Source organism: Ursus americanus, chromosome 3 (assembly GCF_024610735.1).
Source record: "Ursus americanus isolate L20-20 chromosome 3, mUrsAme1.1.p, whole genome shotgun sequence".
NCBI lineage: Eukaryota > Metazoa > Chordata > Mammalia > Carnivora > Ursidae > Ursus > Ursus americanus.
In genome coordinates this window covers 79,775,942-79,797,388 of record NC_142129.1, presented here as the reverse complement: position 1 = coordinate 79,797,388, position 21,447 = coordinate 79,775,942, and the positions used below count along the sequence as shown (strand labels likewise).

The window sequence follows — 21,447 nt, the reverse complement described above, 5'->3', positions numbered from 1 at the left end:
TAGCATCACATTCAAATAGTTCTCTCAATTATTTGCATTTTTTAAATTAAGGGAATGAATAAGAATATTTCAGGCAAACGGGAGACTGGAGGGCAAAGGACATAGTATCTGTGCCACCTGTTACCTAAATTTTATTTAAATATTTTCTCCCTCTCTCTCTCTCTCTTTTTTTTTTTCCAAAGTAGGATATCAGTTTCAAGAGGAAATTGAAATCTAGCTCCCACCTGGTCAAGATGAGGCATGTTTCTAAGGAAGGGGTGGGGCTCAGGATGAGGGGTGGGTGTAGGGCCGCAGGAAGGCAGTAAGAGCAGGTGGTACTGAAAGCGAACGAGGTCTGGGAAGGATGCCCAAGCACTCCCTGAACTAGAATATGGATTAGACCTTTTTCTGTGAAAAAATATTGAATATTTCTGTTGATGATTAGAAAAGACAAGGGTGCATACCTGAAATGCAAATCTTTAAAGGAGAATTGAGTTTCAATGATTCCAGTTGTTTTCACTCGAGAATGTAGCACGTCTTGCTCGTTTGGGACATATCCAGGAGCTGTGATTCTGTCGACATCATTAAGGTAGCTAATAAAACAACAAAAATAGTGTACAGTTTTCAAATTTATGTTCGAAGAGACCAGGATTCGGTACAAATGAATTTTTACTTCAGGGCCCATTAAAATCAGTGAGCTCTAGACCGGTGCTTTCTAAATTCTGCTCATCGGAGCTCGGTGGCCCGATGCGGCCGAGTGCTAAGTGTGGCCCACAGCTAACCCGTGGAGGCCTCTTACAACGGTTGCTAGGTCGCTGCTGCCTTAGCCTGTGTTTTAGGAGGTGTATGTAACAGAATTGATGGCGTATGGACATATTTCAGAGAAAAGCTCTATTTTCAGGTTTTGATCATCCAAAACCAAAATGCTATCTTATTATACTAGGCACTAGACTATCCTAAAAATGCTGTAGTTTGAATTTAGGCACCTTGAATTTTAAGAGAGTAATTGGTTGCAATAATGTTGTTCTCCACAGATTATCTAGTTTAGGACTCTAAACCATTTGTGTCAAGTGCCAAGATTATATACAGTTAGTGCAATTAAAATAAAAAAACTTTTGACTTTCTTGCTGGTTCACAATGGAACTAACTCATGACATTGGTGACCCAGCCAAGGGACAGAAGGCTGGACTTAGACACTGCATTCACTCCTACTGCTCTTCTCTTCCCCCCGTGTATCAGTGTCCTTAACTCTTTCCTGGAGGGCTTCTTTAAAAGCCCTACCATTACCAAGGTGAATACCGCCCTCTCTTTGCCCACAGGATGTAGGGATCGTAAGGAGGAGGAATAGGTCTGAGTAAACTGCTCTCTAAGAGTCTGTTAGATGAGAGGACAGAAGCTGCTCCTGGCCTCCTTTTTGAAACCAGATCATGTCTTTAAACTTAGAAGTATTTCATTGCTTTCAAAACAGTTGACAACCACTATTCTAGACTTTCATTACTAACACTTAATAGCTTAGCAAAATGGCTACTTCTGCGAAAATACTAAATAGAGATAGTTTAATATAATGGCGAACTTTTGTCATAAAAACCTTACAGACTTTTACTAAGTTCACATACGTAGCTAAATAGGAAGATCTCGGTGGGCACCCATCCATCCAGACAGAATTCGAGGGCTAGGATCTAGCTAAATATTACTTACCATTCAAAAGTTGAATTTTTCGGGGCTAAGTTGAAGAGTTATTATGTGTTAGTACCTCACACAATGCCTTAAACAGCAAAACTATGTTATCACTTTAAAAAAAAATTAAGAGCAATACGGATAATTTATTCTCACAGGATCTTTCTGCTTTTGAGCTGAAAAAAACTGAGTGAATGCCCCAAAGGGATTTTGGCCAAATGACAAATAGGGAATCACAGTTCAGAAACACGTGTATATGCGATGTGAAAATTTATCACCATGCTTTATTCTAATAAAGCTGAATTTTTTTTAAAAGCAAAAGACAAATCAAGATACAGATATGTCAGAAGAAAATACTGCAAGATTTTTCCGTTTTATCTGTTTTCTATTTTGTGAAGCCAGGTCCTTTGTGAATTTCCTATTGACTAATTCTGCGTATGGGTACGGTCTACTGGTCTACCGTTGGTCAGTTGGTTCACGAAGGAACAACAACAACAAAAGCAAACCTGTCAACATAGTGATTAAATTCATTTTAATGATAGCTAAATGAATACTTTGGTAAAGACACATTTAATGTACTTTCATTTGCATGTACAAATGATTGCAAGCAAAGCAGAAGCTTTAGCAGAGTGACAAATTTGCATTTAAGATGCCTGCTTTTAATAAATATAAGATTGGAGTGCTCAGGCTTGTGGTCTAGAACTTAAGCCAGAAGCCCAACGTACATATAGCTCAAATCGTTAAACAAACAAAAAACCCGATCAAACAAAACCCTGATTCTTTTTCTAATCATGTAAAAATAGTATTTTTTTTTTCCTGGTAAAGTCTTTGTTAAATCTTATGGCTTATAGAATTTAAATAGCACACTAGATTTAAATAGCACTCAATCAGTAAACCATGAAGTATTAATGAAAATCTTTCCCGTTTGTCACTGTCATGCCCTTTTCCTATCAGTTTGCTAATACCGCTGAGGGCAGGTTGGTGTTGTGTTGTCAAGGACATTGCCTTCCCTGCTCCGATTAGGACTTACTTCTTTGTTAGCCTAAACTTGAAGGGGCTATAGGTTTGTTTGTTTGTTTTTTTTAAGATTTATTTGAGAGACAGAGTGCAGGTATGCATGCACACGTGAGTGGGGGTAGGGTGGATGGGGGTGGGGAGTCGTGGGGAGGGGCAGGGGCAGAGGCAGAGGGGGAGAGAGTCTTAAGCAGACTCCTCATGAGCACAGAGCCTGACCTGGGCTGGTCTCACAATCCTGAGATCTTGACCTGACCCTGAGATCAGGACCTGCGCCGAAACCAAGAGGCAGAAGGTCAACCGACTGCACCACCCAGGCTCCCTGAAGAGGCTCTAGGTTTGAAAAAATAATAAATATCCTATTTTGACCAAAAAAAGAAAAAAGGCAAAAGGGGAAAAGGGGGAGAGAGGGAGAAGAGAAAGGGAGGGAGGGAGAGAGGGGAAGTGGCCATTGCCCCATATAATACATATGAAATAAATATGGGTGTGGTACCTATCTGATACTATATTTAGTTGTAAAATGTGAAGGTAATGCAGTATTTGAAAAAAATCTGTGAATTTTTGGAAGAAAGCAATGGCCATTCAGCTGTTTTCCTTTGTGTTTTATTTAATCCTTCTTTTAAGGGCCTTTAAGGGCAGAAAATGTTCATCTTTAAATTTGGGGGTGTTTTAATAAACATTTTCGTAGACACAGAGGTGCGAGTGAAGGTGGAGGGGTGGATCAGATTTCTTGTTCTACTGGTCTGTAAATCAACCAGGGTATTTAAAACCATTACGAGCAACATTCACAAAATGGGTACAAATGTGTAATTGTGTTTAATTTGAACAGATAAATGTTTTTAATCTGAATCTATAATGTGATAGTTCCATTGTAAATTATATATTCTGTGTGTCAAAACAGGAAAACTAAAACTGAAGGTTAGAAAGAAAAGAAAATACAATAAAAGGTTATTTCCTCTTCCCATTTTAACAATACTTTTTTTTTTTTTTTGCTATTGAAGAGCAAAGTATCTGGTAAACATAATGATAGTACAATTGCAAACATACTTAGAATATTTGAGTGGAAAAATAATGCTTAATTGCTAATGTATACCCCAAACTAAATCTATTAAGTACAGCTATTGAAGGGGTTCAGGACAGCACACCCCCTGTATCCTGGAATGTGCCACTTTGGCATGTGGATTATTTTGAGCTGAAGGCGCCGAGACTCTGCAGGCTCAAGAGAACTCTTGCCCCTCCCTCCACTACCTAGAAGAATCTAAACTGAGAGTCTTTGCCCTCGATGTAGCAGAGATACGTTTTATCTCAGTGGCCCATCTGCATGGCAGGACAAATATCTAATTACCAAACATCTGCTCCTCTTATAGCTCTGTGAAACACATTCCTTTCCTCTCAAGTCCCAGACCACTACCCCCTTCTGTTTAGTTCGGAATACCATGCATACCTCATTTCACCTGACTGAATTTTCCATGCCCATGTAGATTCCCTGTATGTACACCTACGAGATTTGATTTTCCCCTGTTAATCAGTCTCACATCAATATGATTTTTAGACCAGCGAGAAGGACCTTGGAGGGGACAGGGATTCATGGTCTCCAACACTATTTTGTGCTCGCTCCGGCAGCACGTATACCAGCACCATTAACCTCTCCCTTCTTCCCTAGAACTTACGAATCCCACAGTTCAGTTGCTTATTGTGACTGCCCGTATCAATGATTTATATAGAAAAGCGGTGTTTTCTGTACTACACAGAGTTCTGTTCGTTCGTATTACAACGTGGCTAGGTACTGGGACACATAAAACAATTCTTTGAGTTTACGTAATCATATGATACGCATTCTCTACTCCACCAAAGAGGCAAGAGCAGGACTTTCCTCCAAGGGCTTTGGAATTTAAAATGAACATGAGTGAGTAATCACAGAAGACTGTTAGCTTTTCCTAAAATTTATATGGTTTGTTTCCTCTCCATAATCCTGACCATCATGATCAGAAATCTGATGTATCAAGCAAGTTTCATTGTTCTGTCCTCCTATAGCCTTTCATTTGGTTCATCTTTACCGTATCTTTTTTTTAAAAGTACTACTAACACGTTCTGTTTGGGAGTTCATCAAAAGGGCTGTATTTATACCTTTTTAGACATTGGTGTGCATGGACATATAGTGTAAGTGATTATATTTGCAAACGTGCACGCATGCTTGCAGGCATAAAACCACAGTGTACGTTAAAAATCGCTTACTAAACTAGAAATTTAAAATAATTTTGATAATGAAATTATACCTATTGTCATAACCTCCTAATTTCTTTGTGGCTGATAATTGCCTACTGGATGATATTAGCTGTGAATATTATATAATCTTTCTTGAGACTCAAACAGAATCCCATAACACACAAATATTTTGGAAATCATTATTTTCTTCTAGAATTCTGTATCCTAATCATCGAACCGAAGAAGCCAAAGAATGTATCATTAATAAAATTATTTTAGACAATGATTTCAGTAACGGGACTAGAAATGACATGAACAGCCCGAAACCACAGTATGCACGCCAGCGATCCGTGCTGGTGTTGAGGACAGTGCAGAGTGATGAATTCTTTTCAACTGGGAAAAAATATTTGTGAAATAGGGGTCTCAGGCAGATAGTTTCACAAAGTTAGTTATTTTAAATGCTCTTTTGCTTAGATTTTTAAGTTTCACAATGTCACCTTGATCTTTATTTCTCTTCAACTACATTTTATTTTAGTCTAACAAAATGTAAAGCTGTTTGCTTTCCTCATTGGTGATTACAAATGCGGAGTTTGAAGAATTAGAATTCTTAATATAAAATGTTGCAACTATAGCTGCCGTCAAACGCATTCACTTACTAAGCTGCTGAGTCGTTGAGGTGATACTCAGATGCTCTTTCAAAGCAGGCCTGAACTCCAGGGTCCCTCCAGAGTCGTTTTATTACCTCGGCCAGTTCCGGTGTCATGCCACCATCTTGCAGAGTGGTTGCCATCGCACAAAGTTGTTGTTGGTCTTCCTAGAGCAATGTTTTTGTGGCAATGATATAGATGTGTTGTTATTTGGAATCACATATCTTTTTTCTAATAGAGTATTTCAATTTTATTATTTTTATCTTATTAGGTAATAATTTTGTTGAGCATCTATTCAATGTATCTTAAGGTCAATGGAATCTTAAATTTCCTTATAATGGCTGAGTGAAGAGTTCGGTATTGCAAAAAATATATAGTGTTATAGGGTGAAAATAGGATATTTTGATATAAATCATTAACTTCTGAATATTAATACTTTAATGTAAATCCATTGAGATCTCAGTCAAAATGCAAGGAGAAAATACAGTGTCTTTTACAAATGAATCTAAAACTAGGAGGTTAATTGGCCAAACCAAGAAAGACAATGAGCATCAGAAGAGTCAAACTCAAACTACTTTGTGCAGTGTCATGTGACTCCCAGTGAAGAATGGCCAATGAGAACTTGCTGCTTTTCTGATACGATATCAATTTATTATTTTAAAATAGTAATAATGGTTTATTTCACCATTTTATTAAAAATCTGTTCTTTGCATTAAAAACGAAAGGTATGTGTCTTATTGTTAAAGAGGGGCTAAAAATCTCATTAAATCTGTCTTCGTATTCAGATTTTATTCTAACCCAAATTGATCAGATGACAATTAAACCAAAAATTATAAATGGCCAAAATCTAAGGATTGACCCCATTTTCATATATTGGTATGGAGTAAATTTTTAAGTCCTTCCTCCTGATAAGGTGGATGTGAGAGAGGGCTGCAAATCCAGCGACGTATAACCCCGCCAGCTTAGCTGGCATCTTCCGATTTGCCTCCTTTCACCGTTAAGGTGCCATTTAGGACAAAGGATATAATGAAACATCTGCTCAAACTAGTTTGCCCCTAAAGGGACAAAATGACATTCCGTATTAGCATATCTTTACAAACCAAGCTAATTTCCAATACACTCTTTCACTAAAATTTTTTTTCCAATTTCAGTTTATAGTTTATTTGAGTAAATACCATGAAAATAGTCTTGTCTTGAATGTGTAAATGTCATAAAGTATTCTTTGACCACCACTTCTGTCCTAGTACTTGCCTCAGGGGCAGGACATCCTATCAGCTTGGTTTTTGTCCTGCAAGGCCTTTTTTTTTTTTTTTTTTTTTTTTTTTTAGCTTATCACTTGCATAGGTAAAGCCAGTGGTGGGGATTTTCAAACCAGGCTGTGCATTATAAGCACGTGGGGGCATTTTTAAAAATGCTGATACCAGGACCTCAACCCAAACAAAATGAGGCAGAACTTCGGGGTGTCAGGTTCTACAAAGGTATTTTTAAAAATCTTGCGGGTGACTCAAATGTGCAGCTGAGTTGAGAATCCCTGGCAGTATACAGTTTTCTTTAACTATAAATAATATCTTATACAGTATTTTAATTTGTGAAGTTCTTCTACAGTTCTTAAAGGTCTGACATGGTAATTTAAAGAATCAAAATTCATGTGTTTAAGGAATTGGGCCCCCCAATTACATTTGAATTTTTAAAAATATAATACCAAAATTAACCAGTATTAGGAAAAGATGTCTTCTACATAAATAGTCAAAGTGATGGAAAACTGAACTCCTACTGATAATCTTACTCCCATACTTTAAAAACTCTGGCAATTTTCCATCACACTCAAAACCCAAATCCCATGCCATGGCTCACAGGGTTCTACCCATGTGTTCCTTTTCAACTTTCTTTCTCTCAATCTCTCCCTCCCCCTACAATTTGTCTCTCTTTTCTCAAGATGCGCTAGATTTCTTACTGTTCCTTCAACTCACCAAACCCCCATCTGAGAGCATTTGAATGGCTCTTCTTCCATGTCCTCCCCGTGGCTCATCTCCTACTTCATTTAGGTTTCTTCCAAAATATCACCCCTTCAAGAATGCCTTCCAGGGCCACCCTTTCTCCCATTCTTCCCTTACTTTCCAGCCCCTGCCCTCCTTGATTTTTCTTCATAGCGCTTATTACTACCTATATAGTGCATATGTCTTTATTTTGTATCTTTTATGTTAGACTACAAGCACACAAAGGTGGCGATCTTTTTTGCTGTTGTTGTTCTGTTCATTTCTAGATCCTTAGGTTCTGCTCTCAGTCTTAACACAGGGTATATGTCCCAGAAATATTGTAGAACATTGAATCAATAAAATGAATATGCCGATTAGCTCAGACCTCAGTTTCTAAATTACATGGTTCTCCAGTAATTTCTCACATTTTTCAAATAGCTCCAAGGAAGTCTGAGTGGCATTGTGAAGAAATTTTGTTTCCTTGTGATATATTTGGAAAAGCTTGGGAATTACGGTGGTCCTGGAATAGTTCATTCTTCCAAGGTTATGTTCCTCTGGAACAATGTTGCATAGAAGGCAAAATACATTCTCCGCAAGTTACCCATACTTTCCTCGTCAGTATTAGGCGGTGATCCTAGAAACTTGTGGAACTCATTTTTAGCCCTTGAGTCATATTTCCAAAGATTACAGAACAATATATCAAGGAAGGAAGAGATAACAGAACCTTGTAATCTTGGGAAATGTTCAGGTTAAGAAATGCCCGATTTTGTTACTACGAGACTTTTGGAGCCTTTGAGTCCTGCCATTTGCCAATTTCCAAGAAGTTGTTATAATATATGTTTTCAAACTTGATCACAGAACTTTTATCCTAGAATATCTTGTGGAATCAGTGCTCATTGGTTCATAGTACAGGGCTCACTTTGTAGAACACTGTCTCAAGGACGGTCACAACAACACCCACATCATGCGATAAAGTGTTAAAGCTTTCAACAGTTTTTCATGTTGGTCTAGTGGATGTTTTAGATGCTCTAAGATAAAATATAATATTCAGAGAGGATAAATTGAAATTTACTAAATGCCTATATTATGCCCCCCTCAAGTTTCTTCAACTTTATCCTTTACAAATTCTGTATTTATGAAATTAGTCTGCTAAGTATTGACCCAAAATAAGAACAGGCCTCTGTTAGCTGCTTTCCTCCTTCAGCTACAGATCCTCTCTCTCTCCTACTCCTCGGCTATAGTTGCCCAAAATGTTTAAACTCTGTTCCCATATTTTTCCCTCATTTCTCAATATACATCATTGGATTCTGCATCCACAACTCTTCTAAAACCCATCTCATAAAATCCCCAGTGATATCTATATTATTAAATATAAATATAAATTAAGTATACTTCTTTCTTGACCCCTCAAGATCTTTCGGCTTAGATAACTTCCCTTTGGAACCCTTGTATTGAAGTCCGTGATTTGATACAAACTTGGCTTTCCTCTTACTATCCCATCATCTCCTCCAAACTTCCCTATTCCTCCCAAATGACCAGAAAATGTTACTTTTTTAAAGATTTTACTGACTAACTTGAGAGAGTGAGTGAGCAAGAGAGAGAAGGGGCAGGGGGAGGGGCAGAGGGAGAGGGAGAAGCAGACTCCCCTCTGAGCAGGGAGTCTGCCAGGGCTTGATTCCCAGGACTCCAGGATCATGACCTGAGCTGAAGGCAGATGCTTAACCAACTGAGCCACCCAGGTGCCCCAAAAATGTCACTTTTTGAACACGGGCACCTAACTCGCCACTCTCCTTTTTGCCCTTATCTACTCTTTCTAAGCATTTGACGTCTTTGATCCCATCCATTTCCTAATATACATTGCACACCATAGTGCAATGCCAGTAGTACTGAGATTTTGGTCCCTCATCAGATTATCTCGTTTGAACTTGAAATGCACATTTTCAACCACTTACACGTGTGGACATGTTACAGACTTTACAACCAGAACATTTCTTAAACGTACTAGCTCTGTCCCATGCCCACAGGTGATAGTACTTCCTTTTTCAGTAATTCGTCTGGTAAATGAGGATTTAGCTCCTTATCCAGCTGTGCTGCACTTTTGAAATAGCTGATGCTTTGTAATTACTTGTTCAGTGTCAGACTTCCCTCTCTTGAGGGCAGATAATGTTTCTATTTTATTTACTGCTGATTCCTCAGTGTATCGCCAGTGTCAAGTGTCTGCCATGTAAATAATAGTTTAATGTGTTACAGTTTAATGAATAGTTTAATGAAATATAATTTTTTAAATGATGTTAGATGTGTAGACTTTAATACATAATACATTTTAATGAACTTGCATTTGGAGTGAAAATTGGAAAATAAATACTCAGTATTTACCAGAAACTTACAGTATTTTGTTTTTTAAGTGGATTTGCTATATTTCTGTTTGCTTCTGTAATAGTCCTTGAAACTCAGTGAAAAAAACACTAATGTTTTGTGGATAAAGAAACCCAAATGTAGAGAGATTAAGTAACTCGTCCAATTACAGAACCAGTAACCAATAAAGCTTATCATTTCCTTTAGGACTTCAATGTAAAAATATATTAATTGTATAAATAGCTAAATTAAAAGCTCTAGAAGAGTAGAACTCTGAAAGCCACACACACACAGATGTTTAGCAATTAGTCTGTTAAATAAAAAGTTTAAGCCAGGCGTAGAGTATATTCATCTTAAAATCAAATACTAAAGAAGGTCACTGAAACTACTATCGTTTTCAACAACTGAAATCAAAATTTGAGTTATGTAGTACCTGCCAACTGATGTTTGACACTTGAGGGTGTAGGTCCTCCTGAAAAGTCATATCAGTCCTTCAGTGCTGCATAAATTACTCTGTTTTTACTGTTTGTTGTATAGTTTGAATAAATTGCGTTTATTTTAATTTTCAGTCAGCATAGTGGCAGCAATCTACAGAGTCTATATTATTTTCACTCCACCTGCATGCCAGATCATGAAGATACTAACCAGTGGAGGATTAGCAATCATTTCTGATCATTAAAAGTATTTTTATAAAAATCCTTGCATCAGGAAAAGCACTCTAATGGAAACCAGAAGAAAGGGGTTTCGTTCAAAACACTAGCTATGCAATGCAGGCCACCTTGCTAATCCTCTTTGGCCCTTGTTTTTCACATCTTTAAATATGGGGCTTATACCAGGTTGTTTTGAAGGGCCAATTTAAAGTCTCAGATCCTTAGGAACAGCCAAGGTCAGAGGGATAACCAAAGTACCCTTAAATAAAAAGGGGATCAGCAAGTCCTGGAATGATAAAGAATGCAAGGATATTGGAGTTGAGCTCTTCAGGTTCTCCTCCTACATGTGAGAGGGAAACTGGAACCTAACGAAGAAGGTGACTTACTGGAGCCAAGTTTGAGGAAAGGTAAAAATGGAAGAGCCTAGCTAAACTCCTGACTCTGCTTTACAAAGCATCTGCCCTAAGGACATACTTAGAATTTCTGTGCTCTTTGTTGGAAAATGGCAGAACAAGTTGAGGGTTTACCATTTCCTTTTAAATTAACAGCATGAAAGAGGTATTTTTCTTTTCATCCTAATAGCATCCAAATGGTAATTTACATGGTCTAACCCTAAACTCCTGGAGAGGTAGGAAGAGGAAAGTACAAGGGTCATACTCTTCTCCATACTTAACATGCTGTTCCTCTCTTTCTTATTGTTAGTGTACAAGGCATCCAAGTTACACTGGGAGCAGTTCAGTTGATATCATCCGGGGGCAACCAGCTGCTCCAGGACAGGACAAATGGAAATGAGCGTTTTCCTGTTGATTGTACACTATTGCTCCTTTTTTGCGTGTGGTTAACTATTGTTCTTTGGAGAATGCTATATGTTCCATTTGTCAGCTAAAATTGTTCAATCTGTTGGCAAGTAAACTGTTTGAAACTAAGTGGGTTTTTAATGTATTTTAACATAAAATACTTATAGTACAAAATATAGAATAGAATGAAATGGAACTGTTCAGATGCTACCTTATGAACATAACTCTTAACTACTTGAGCTTATTTATTATACAAACATCTTACTTAGTCTCACAATTTTGAATTCTTTTTAAAAAAATTAACACTGTAAAGTAATCAAAGGTTTGATTCCAAGGAACAGTTAATGCTGAATAAGATTATGGCACACAGAAAATTTCATTTAAAGAAAAAAAAGGATATCTTACACTAAACAGAATTAAAGTTCCCCAAATTCATATTTTATATTCCTAAATTTTTGGTGTAGATTAGTACTACAAATTTAGTTCTGTTTTATGGGTCAAACTCCATTGTAGGACTACAACTGTCATTATTTGCATACTTACCGCACTTGTGGGATTTATATAATCAATCCCAAGGGTAGTCATGGCTTTCACAATAGCTAGGATGGATTGCAATGTGTTACTGTAAACTACTGCTTTGAACTCCATGCATTCTTGCTCACTGTAACCATTCTTATGGATGATCCTATAATTTAAACATGAAAAGCTTTTGTGAGTTGAGCAATTTTTTTTAATATCAAAATACATCAACAATACTTTGCTTGAAGAAAATTACAGTATATATTTGTTACAAAAAATATTGTCCATATGGATGGGTTAAATCTGAGCAATTTTATGGCTTTGGACTTTTATCATCATCATTGGGACTTAATACAATAATTTCTTTCTGAGTTCCTCGTGCTAAATATAAAGAGGACCTAGGTAAACCAGCATTTAAAATGAGTAAATCATGAGAATTTTACTTAGAAATCTTATTTATTTTCAAAAGAAAATTTTCCAGATTCCCAGGACAAAGATACATACAGAGTTCTGAAGCTAGTCTTTATAATGTGATGTCTAGAGGAAGCAAAGTAATTTAGCAGAACATTTCTTTTCCTACCACTTAAGACACACTGGAAAATAGGAGTGCCTGCTTTCTATTTATAGCAGTAACAAAGGCATCCTTTTTTTAAATGTAGGTAATTAACCTGTTGTTAAATCCCTTGTTACTTTTCCATCTGTGTATGTGCCATGAGTTCTCAATGTTGAAAGGCTCACTTTATTTGGCTGAACTCTTCTTTTCCTTCAACTCACTCAGACCTCAAAGTTTTCTAGTTTTGCGATAATAGATTAAAATAGATTTACCTTCAAAAGCTAAAATCTCTGTATATGCTAATTACTTGATTGCGTCTTTATTGTATAATATATTCTTGCTCCTTTCTGTTTCTTGCTGTTGTTTTTGAAGTGCTATGTGTACATTAGGCATCATTTTGGAGGTCATATTCTGAAGGATTTGTGTTTTATCTACACACAGAGAGGCTTTAGCATAGGGGGAAAAGAATACAGATGCTCCCCAAGATATTAAAACTTTCAAATACTAGAATTTCTGTAGTGAAAAGAGTAGAGGTAGCCCCTGTGGCATTATTGATTGTTTTTTGATATTTGCTTGCCAATTATTGCTGTATTTCTATTAACCATGGCCATGTCTAGCTGTATTAAACAAATTATTAAGTAAATAAAGTAGACAACTAAAGGTGTAGAAAAATGCAGTAAATGTCTGTGGATAGATCAAGAATAAATTCATTAAAGAGATCTCAGTTCTTTTTCAAAAACAAATTGGAAAGTTACCAGTGAACATGGGGGCATTTAGGGTTGCTTTCTGGAACAAGTTCTGATTCCTATCTTTTCATCATAGGATAAGGCAAAGTGGCAAAAGCATACTTTAAAAAATCCAGTTGTAGTGGGACTTTAAGCAGCATTGTTTTTCTAGGGACTGCATAATTACATCTCTGTGAGATGGAGCTTTTTACTTGCTTTTTACTTGCTTTTTACAAGTTGATTCCTAAATTGGTTCCAATTAATGAGCTTCCACTGGGGATTTTCTGTAACATGCTGCATTATGTGCTGAAAAGAATGAATTATACTTTCTCTCCTCCCCAAAAACCTATAGACTAGAGTTCCATTGTCCAATATAGTAGCCACTAGATATTAATTAAAATTAAATTGATTCCTCATTCCCACTAGCCACATTTCAAATGCTTAACAGCCACATTTCAAATGCTTAATATCACTGGGAGCTGCCATATTGGAGAGCCCAGGTAGAGAATCTTCTGTCATCACAGCATGTTCTGTTGGACAGTACTAGATTATAGAAAGGTAGAGCATAAAATCCATTTTTGTGCAGTGTGATAGGATATAGTAACAATATCTCCAAGTGGTACAGTAAACTAGAAAAGAAAAAGTGATAAACTTTATTGGGAGTAGGTGTAGGAGATCACGGGAGACTGCCTGGGAGCAGTGATGATCAGTTGAGTTTTCAAGAAGTTACTTCCAGATAGTGCACAGGAAGAGCATTCTAGGCAGAAGGATCAGTGTGACCAAATAGATGGTTAATTATCAAGCTTTCAGGATGTGCCAACCGCCGTGTGAAGTGCTTTAGATAGACGTCTTCTCATTTCTTGCAATAAGTCCTTTAGAGTAGGTAAAATGATTACCTACATTTTACAGGAAAGAAATGTAGGCACGGATAAATGAAGGAACTACCCCTAACTTATTCAGTACGCGGTGTGGTTGGGCAAGGAACGCAGTCCCATTTGGGAGCCTGTGATCTTAGCCGCTAATCTGTATGCCCACGGTCGTCCACGGAACTCTGCATTCAGCATTTCCAGTGTAGAAAGCAGGGAGGGGAAAGTCATGGGACATTAGAAAGAAGAGACAGATGAGAGCTGGATTCTAAAGTGTCTTATGTATCCTTCAAGGAGTCTGTTCTTGATAGTTCATGCCGAGTACAATTCAGGAAAGAGATAGTTTTCTTTTTAAAGAAATCAGTTGGTGTTGGTGTGGATACTGCAGTGGAAGAAAGAGGAGGGAGGGAAAAAGCGCTTTGCAGGGTATTGTATTAATCCAGTTCAGAAATGCAGGGTTTTTAAGCTAAGGCAGTGAAAATAGGGACAAATGACACCCTTGAAGACAAAAGTTGTAGATGTGGCAAAACTTAGAAAATGCATGTCAGCATATCTACACCCAGATTAATTGCTCTAGAGGCCGCTGCTGTAATTCATTGTAGGGACATGGAGGCCAGATGGGGAGACAACTTAGTGTTGTTCATTCTGTTTTGGACCTATCCATAGACTGTGGAGGTAGTTGTACCTGCTTCCCTAGTTTAGATAAAGTGAATTTGAAAGAAATATTCTGGGACAGTCTGCTTGAAGATGAGAATGAAAACCACTGTACCTTAGTAGTTTTCATTTGAGGGTATAGAGAAAGCAGAGAAGGGGGCCAAGTGCATGAGATACACCAGCAGTTGGGATGTGGTCAAAGAATCAGAGTAAAGCAGGCAATTAGGAAGAAAACTCGGAGAGTTATTCTAAAAGCCAGGGTGAAGTTTTAGAAGAGAAAAGCCCAGTGGAGTCGAATGGAATTAAAATAGGAACTCATGAGCATTGCAGACACAATGGCAGTTAGGAGATAATATTGATGTTTATAAGGGCAATTGATGGGGCAGGCCCGAGGCAGGAGCAGTGGAAATGATTTAAGAGTAAACGGCAGGTGGAAGAGTGAAGAACGCTGGTGCAGACTATTCTTCATGGAGTCTACTGAGAAAAGGAAGGAAGGAGATAGACCGAGGAGACTCTTTGTTAATAACAGAAGCAATACTTCTTCGTTGTGAGAAATGTGAAAAGCCCAGCACTATTCAAAATGAAGGTGCAATGTAACTTCAAATCCCAGTATTGAGAAATAAATATCACTGGACATTGGCCTATATTCTTCCATTTAAAAAAAAACCTGTATTTTGTCATAATTGAGGTAAAGATGTTTATGCAATTTTGAATCTTAGTTATTCAGCTGGCGAAGTATTTTCTTTTCTTTTCTTTTCTTTTCTTTTCTTTTCTTTTCTTTTCTTTTCTTTTCTTTTCTTTTCTTTTCTTTTTTTTTTTTTAAAGATTTTATTTATTTATTCGACAGAGACAGAGACAGCCAGCGGGAGAGGGAACACAAGCAGGGGGAGTGGGAGAGGAAGAAGCAGGCTCATAGCAGAGGAGCCTGATGTGGGGCTCGATCCCATAACGCCGGGATCACACCCTGAGCTGAAGGCAGACGCTTAACCGCTGTGCCACCCAGGCGCCCTGGCGAAGTATTTTCTGCTATTAAAACTTGCTCATATACATACAACTTGTAATGGGTGCAAAACACTGCAATTGAAAGGTGAATTGTCCATACTTTTGCAATCTGCTTCCTTACGTTTTATTTTCATTTAGGGTACTTTATTCTATCTCATGTTTCATTATTTTAAGTAAGACTAATCTAAATCTCTTGGTGCATAAATGTTCATATTTTCATGTTTAAATTATTTTATTTTTGTGCTTTTTCAAATATAAATTATTTTACTAAAATTCTCAGAAATATATTTAGATCAGTATTATTTTCCCAGTTTCCTATGTAGATTGCAAAAAAATTACTTCTATAAATTTGTTATAACAAATTATTTTCCTGGTAGTAAAGAGAAATATTAACGTCTCAAAACCTCACCCTTATTGGGTAATATTATTTAAAATTCTTGTTTTTTAGTTTACTAAGATGAAGAATAGCTCCTTATTGCTTTAAAGAGATATTTCAATTTTGTCTTGTGTGAATTGTCTGTTCATAGTCTCTTCCCATTTATATATATTGGGCAGCTTATTTTTCTTACCAATCTATATGACTTTTTATGATACTCAATTATTTATCATATTTATTATAGATATTTTTTCTAGTTTTCTTTTTAAATTTTATTTATGGCTTAATATATTTAAAAGTTTTAATTGTGAGATAGCCACATAATTGGTTATGTCTTGTTTTACTGCACTTAAGTTCATAGAGACTGGACAGGTAGAAAGGACAGGAGGGATTTGAGCATGATTAGAACCAGAAAGAAAAGAACAGGTGAACACAGTGGGAGTGTGATGGGGAGTGTAATGGGGCGGTGTGAGATGATTTGGGTACACGGATGAAGCTGAGAACCCAAAAGCAGTCTGAGCAATGATCAAGAGAAAGGAGGGTCTTGTTCTTCAAAGACAGAAGAAAAGTAAAAAATTTGGTTGCAAGTACATATGTCAGGAAATTCCAAAAGTGGGACTTTAAATAATTGTTAGTATGGAACTTGAATGACATTATTACCTGAAAATAAAGAAAAGACCAGGGATTTAGATTCTAAATAGACAATCACATTATTGACCGGGATGATGCCCTCATGTGACATATTCCAAAGAACAAGATCCTCCAACACAGAATGAAAAATAAGCCAAAAAAATGATTATCTTCTTTTCCTATAACAATAGTTGTCCTTTAAATTCTCCAGCAGTGACAGAGATATGAGGTTTTACATAATCATCTCCACTTACCAATTGAAATTTTATTCGTTTAGACATTATATTCTTGAATTTTAAAGCTTTTGTATTTGTTGTCTCATTAAGAAATCCACGTCTAGTTATTTCATTATAAAAAGATTTTTAAAAAGCAGAGAAAAGAGTGCAAAAATAAATTGGAATCCATGATAGTAATAACTTTAAGCACTTTATTCCCAGGTAGGCAAAATGCCAATTAGGTTAAAAATACCATTTCTTTTTAAATTCAATGGGAAATCAATGGACATACTTTGAAATGTTTATGGCTTATACCCGCAATGCTGAAGCCTAGATTACGCCCAGATTCATATATTTAAAACATGCCTGCTTTGAGTATTCATCTTGTTGAGAGGCAAAATTTGGAAGAAAAATGGAAATTAAAATACCACCCATGAGTTATGCTCCCTGCTAAAGGATAGGAGGGAGGCTTGCACAGGAAATATGACAGGTTTGCTACTACCTGCATATACATCGATTCTCCCAAAGTATTTCTTTTCGGACTGGTCAAGTACACAGACTTTAAATAGCAAACATTTAGAAGAGTGAATACGTACTTCATTTGTTTAACGATTGTACTTTTTCCGGATTCTCCTGCACCTGCAACAGAAAGAGGGGAGTGTCATCAATTACTACACTAAGTTCATTGAGATAATAACACCTGGGATTGTCACTTTCTTGTGGGTAAATCTTGACCAGACAACTCTCCTATATAAAGAAGGAAAATAATCTCTGTCACGTCTTGAAAGGTATTAGCTGCCTACTTTCTAGGAGAACAGAAGAAAATAAAACCCCTCTATATTGATGTTAAATTCAGATACAGGTCTGGCTTCAAGGTAAAGGCTATCTTCAAAAACAAGGAATGTATACTCTCCCAGAATGTCTCCTCATATATCCTATTAGATTAAATAGCAATAAAAAAAGAACATTAGACAATTGTCTTTTTATTTCCAGAACTGTTTGAAGCCTATTCTAATTGAAGAATGGACTCTAGTCTTTATCATTGTGTTTACATTAGTACATAGATGTTTTTTCCTCTGCTTAAATAAAGGAAAGTTAATAACAATAACAACACTAAGCAAATCTGAAGAGCCTGCAGGTGACAATGATGTGGGAGTATCTGAAAATGGATTATACACTCCAGGGGGAGGAACAAGGGGTGGCAGTAATACCATAGAAAACCAATTGCATTTACCTGGAATGTTTATTTTAGTTGATGATACAAAATATGCAACTTTATTTTGGTATGTTTGGCAAAGATTGTATAAAGAGATGCAAAATTCACATGATTTTTTTTTTTAAAGATTTTATTTATTAGAGAATGAGCAGGAAGGAAGGGCAGAGGGAAAGGGAGAAGCAGACTCCCTGTTGAGCAGGGAGTCTGATGCGGGGCTTGATCCTAGGACCCTCGGATCATGACCTGAGCCAAAGGCAGATGCTTAACGAACTGAACTACCCAGGCGCCCCAAAATTCACATGATTTTTAAAATAGATGAAACTTTGATGAAAATATCTAATCGTTTCTGGCTATGTCTCAAGGCCTTTTGAGAATATTTCTTGAGTGTCCTTTGCCATTAATGAGTGTTGACTTGGGAAATGAAACCCAAGAAGTACTGAAATGAAGTGACCTAGGTTTGAGGGTTTGGCTCTGTCCCCATGTGTGCACACATGTGCGTTTGGGTGCAGCTGCGGTATCTTTGGTAAATTTGTTAGCCCCTTAATTTCCTTATCTATAAACTGAGAATATTTACCTTAAAGATTATTAGAAGACCATAATGACATAATAAGCATGAACTTACCTTCTAACTACCATGCGAAATAAAACATAAAGCAATGTACTTAAGAATCCAAGGATGAAAGAAATTCTGCAGTGTTTTGTAAAGAGAACAGTGTCAAGAATACCCTACATGTACTAGATGAATGGTGATGAAGCAACTGGGTGTTCATGTGGACCAACAACACTGACTTTTATATGACAACAAGGCCAAAATTAATTTGAATTGATTCATAAACATGTATGTGTTTGTGTGTATAATGAGACTCTAAAAGTGCTAGAGCAATGTAGAGATGAAAAATCGTTCCAAACTTGAAGTAGCCAAAATATTCTTAAATAAGACATTAAAAAAAACCCCAAACAACAAAAAGTTGAAAATTGATAAATTGGACTTGTTCATTGTTAAAAATATTTGCTCCCCAAACACTATCAAGAAAATGAAATGACAAGCCACTGACTAGGAGGAAACATTCACAGCATGTATGTCAGGCAAAGGACAGGTACCCAAATTTACAAAAACTATGGTTGAGAGTTCATAATGAGAAGACCTAAAAATCCAGTAAAAATTAGGCAAAAAAAAATTGAACTGATACTTCTCAAAAAAAGATATATGACCAGTAATCTTATGAAAAGAGGCTCAATATCACTAGTAATCCAGGAAGTGCAAATGGCTCCATAGAGAGATGGCATTACATATGCAGTAAAATTGGCTAAAATTCAAGAGTCACAATACCAAGTATTGACAAGGATGTGGAGCAGCTGGAAGGCTCTACCATTGCTGGTAGAAAAGTACATAGTATAGCCACTTCCAAAACAGCTGGCAGCTCCTAATATGTTAAACATAAACCTATTACGATCCAGTCATTACACTCTTAGGGCTTTACTCCAAATAAATGAAAATGTACATCCTCACAAGGATTTGTACATGAATGTTCATAAAAGCTCTGACAGGTCCAGAGCAGTTAATACCCAAAGGGCCATTAATAAGGATAATAAAATGTAGCATATCTTTATAATGAAATGCGCAAGCAGTAAAAAGGAACATACTATTGACTCACGCAACATTAATAAACTTAGTTATGCTGAGTGAGAGAAGACACACAAAAGTATATTTATCCCGTATATTCTGTAGTATACTTGTTTCATTTATATAAAACTCTAGAAAGTACAAACCAAAGCATACTGACAGAATGCAGACCAGTGCTTCCTACTCGTGGGAGAGGAGAAAGGCAAGGATTGTAAAGGCACATGAGGAAAATTTGGGGGTGATGAAAATGTTCAGCATCTTTAATCATGGTAATAATGATTTCGTGGATGTGTACATCTGTCAAAACTCATCAAGTCGTACCTTTCAGTATTTGTAGTTTATTATATGTAGATTTTATCTCAATAATCTTGTTTAAAAAACACACGGTCACCAACTCAGAGCAACAACATTGTAGGTCATTATCCAGAAGAAGACAGAACATAAAACACCAACGATTTTAAAGGTCTAATAGTACCATAGTATCATTAATGTGTGTTACATAAAGTTGGACATTACATATTTATAGTTACATTTTAAACAGGATAAATGCAGTGGGACTCAGGAATGTTCATGGAAGGCTGTTGATTAAAATAGCTAATGTGAGGACGGCTGCCCTATGAAGAGTCTACAAATGGGTATGACTCGTGAGTGAAAATGATGGGGAAATTTGGTTGAAATTACTGCAATATGTAGGGCCTATTGTATAGAGTATAAAATGGGATAGAAAGAAAGACTTTTTAGTGTATTTATCTGTGAGTCCCAGACACGTGAAGGAGGAGGTAAGGAAGGAGCAAATTCGGGCAACCACTTGAACTTTGAATGTTCTGATTTTACAGATGGGAGAAAAGCAGAGAGTCACCAAAGTGGGCAAACCCTGATAATACAAGTTTGTTCATAAAATTTTTAGATACGATCACCAATAAATATCGAAAGTATTGGGGGGACAGTCAGTATTTTGTAATTGATATGAAATCATAGTTTTTAGAATGTATCCTCAGGTTACAACTAACCCTTATGCATGCAAATAGGACATTAAAATAAAGTATTGACCAGAGACCTAAATTAAATACCAATGAGTAGATTTTTGGGCTTTGTTATCCTGATTTCTGTATCTTGAAGAGAAGCAAGGGCCTTGATATTACTGGCAGCTCCAAAAACTGGGTCACAGGACATCTTCGAAGTCTCAGCGTGCCTGTTAATTTTGGACCGATTTCAAAGTACCACAGCTAAGGCAGTTTGAAAATTTCCCAGGAAAAATCCGAATTCAGGAAAACTAATAAATACACATCCCTTACTAGCATGGCAGTCAACTGCCTTGTTTTACCTCTGTTTTTACCTAAGCAAAAGTAATACGACTTTTGGTAACCCCGAATCTCAGAATTTTATTTAAATGTGTATCAAAATATATATTGAATTGGAGGACCCTGACTACCCTGTTTCAATTTTTAACTCCACTGTCACCCACTTTATTCTATTTTCCCTGGTCCACTTTTTCCTAGCGCTTATCTTATTCTACAAACTTACAAATCACTCACATGCTGTTTTTAATTTTTCTTGTTCGTCTTCCAATGCTGTGAGGTCCACTGCACAGGGCGGGGGTCTTTGTTTTGTTCCCGGATATATCTAAATGCACCTAGAGGAGTGCCTAATTGTAGAATTTCAATGAAATAAATGAATTCTTTAAATTCATGCTTCAAAAATAAAATTTTGCCCCCTGTCTTGTGTATTATATTTTTCACATTGCAACATTTTGCCTGATAGGCACTT

The 21,447-nt window shown here is 36.7% G+C and overlaps 1 protein-coding gene across 1 annotated transcript in view; it reads right to left on the bottom strand.

Annotated features, from left to right (window-relative positions):
- The window catches only part of GNAT3 (G protein subunit alpha transducin 3), a 55,737-nt gene that overhangs the window by 15,687 nt on the left and 18,603 nt on the right, over positions 1-21,447 (bottom strand). The window contains exons 2-5 of the mRNA XM_045793385.2: positions 17,437-17,479; positions 11,844-11,985; positions 5,532-5,689; positions 444-572 (exon numbers count right to left, since the gene is read on the bottom strand). Coding sequence (XP_045649341.1) covers positions 444-572; positions 5,532-5,689; positions 11,844-11,985; positions 17,437-17,479 — 472 coding nt within the window. The remainder of the gene's footprint in view (positions 1-443; positions 573-5,531; positions 5,690-11,843; positions 11,986-17,436; positions 17,480-21,447) is intronic.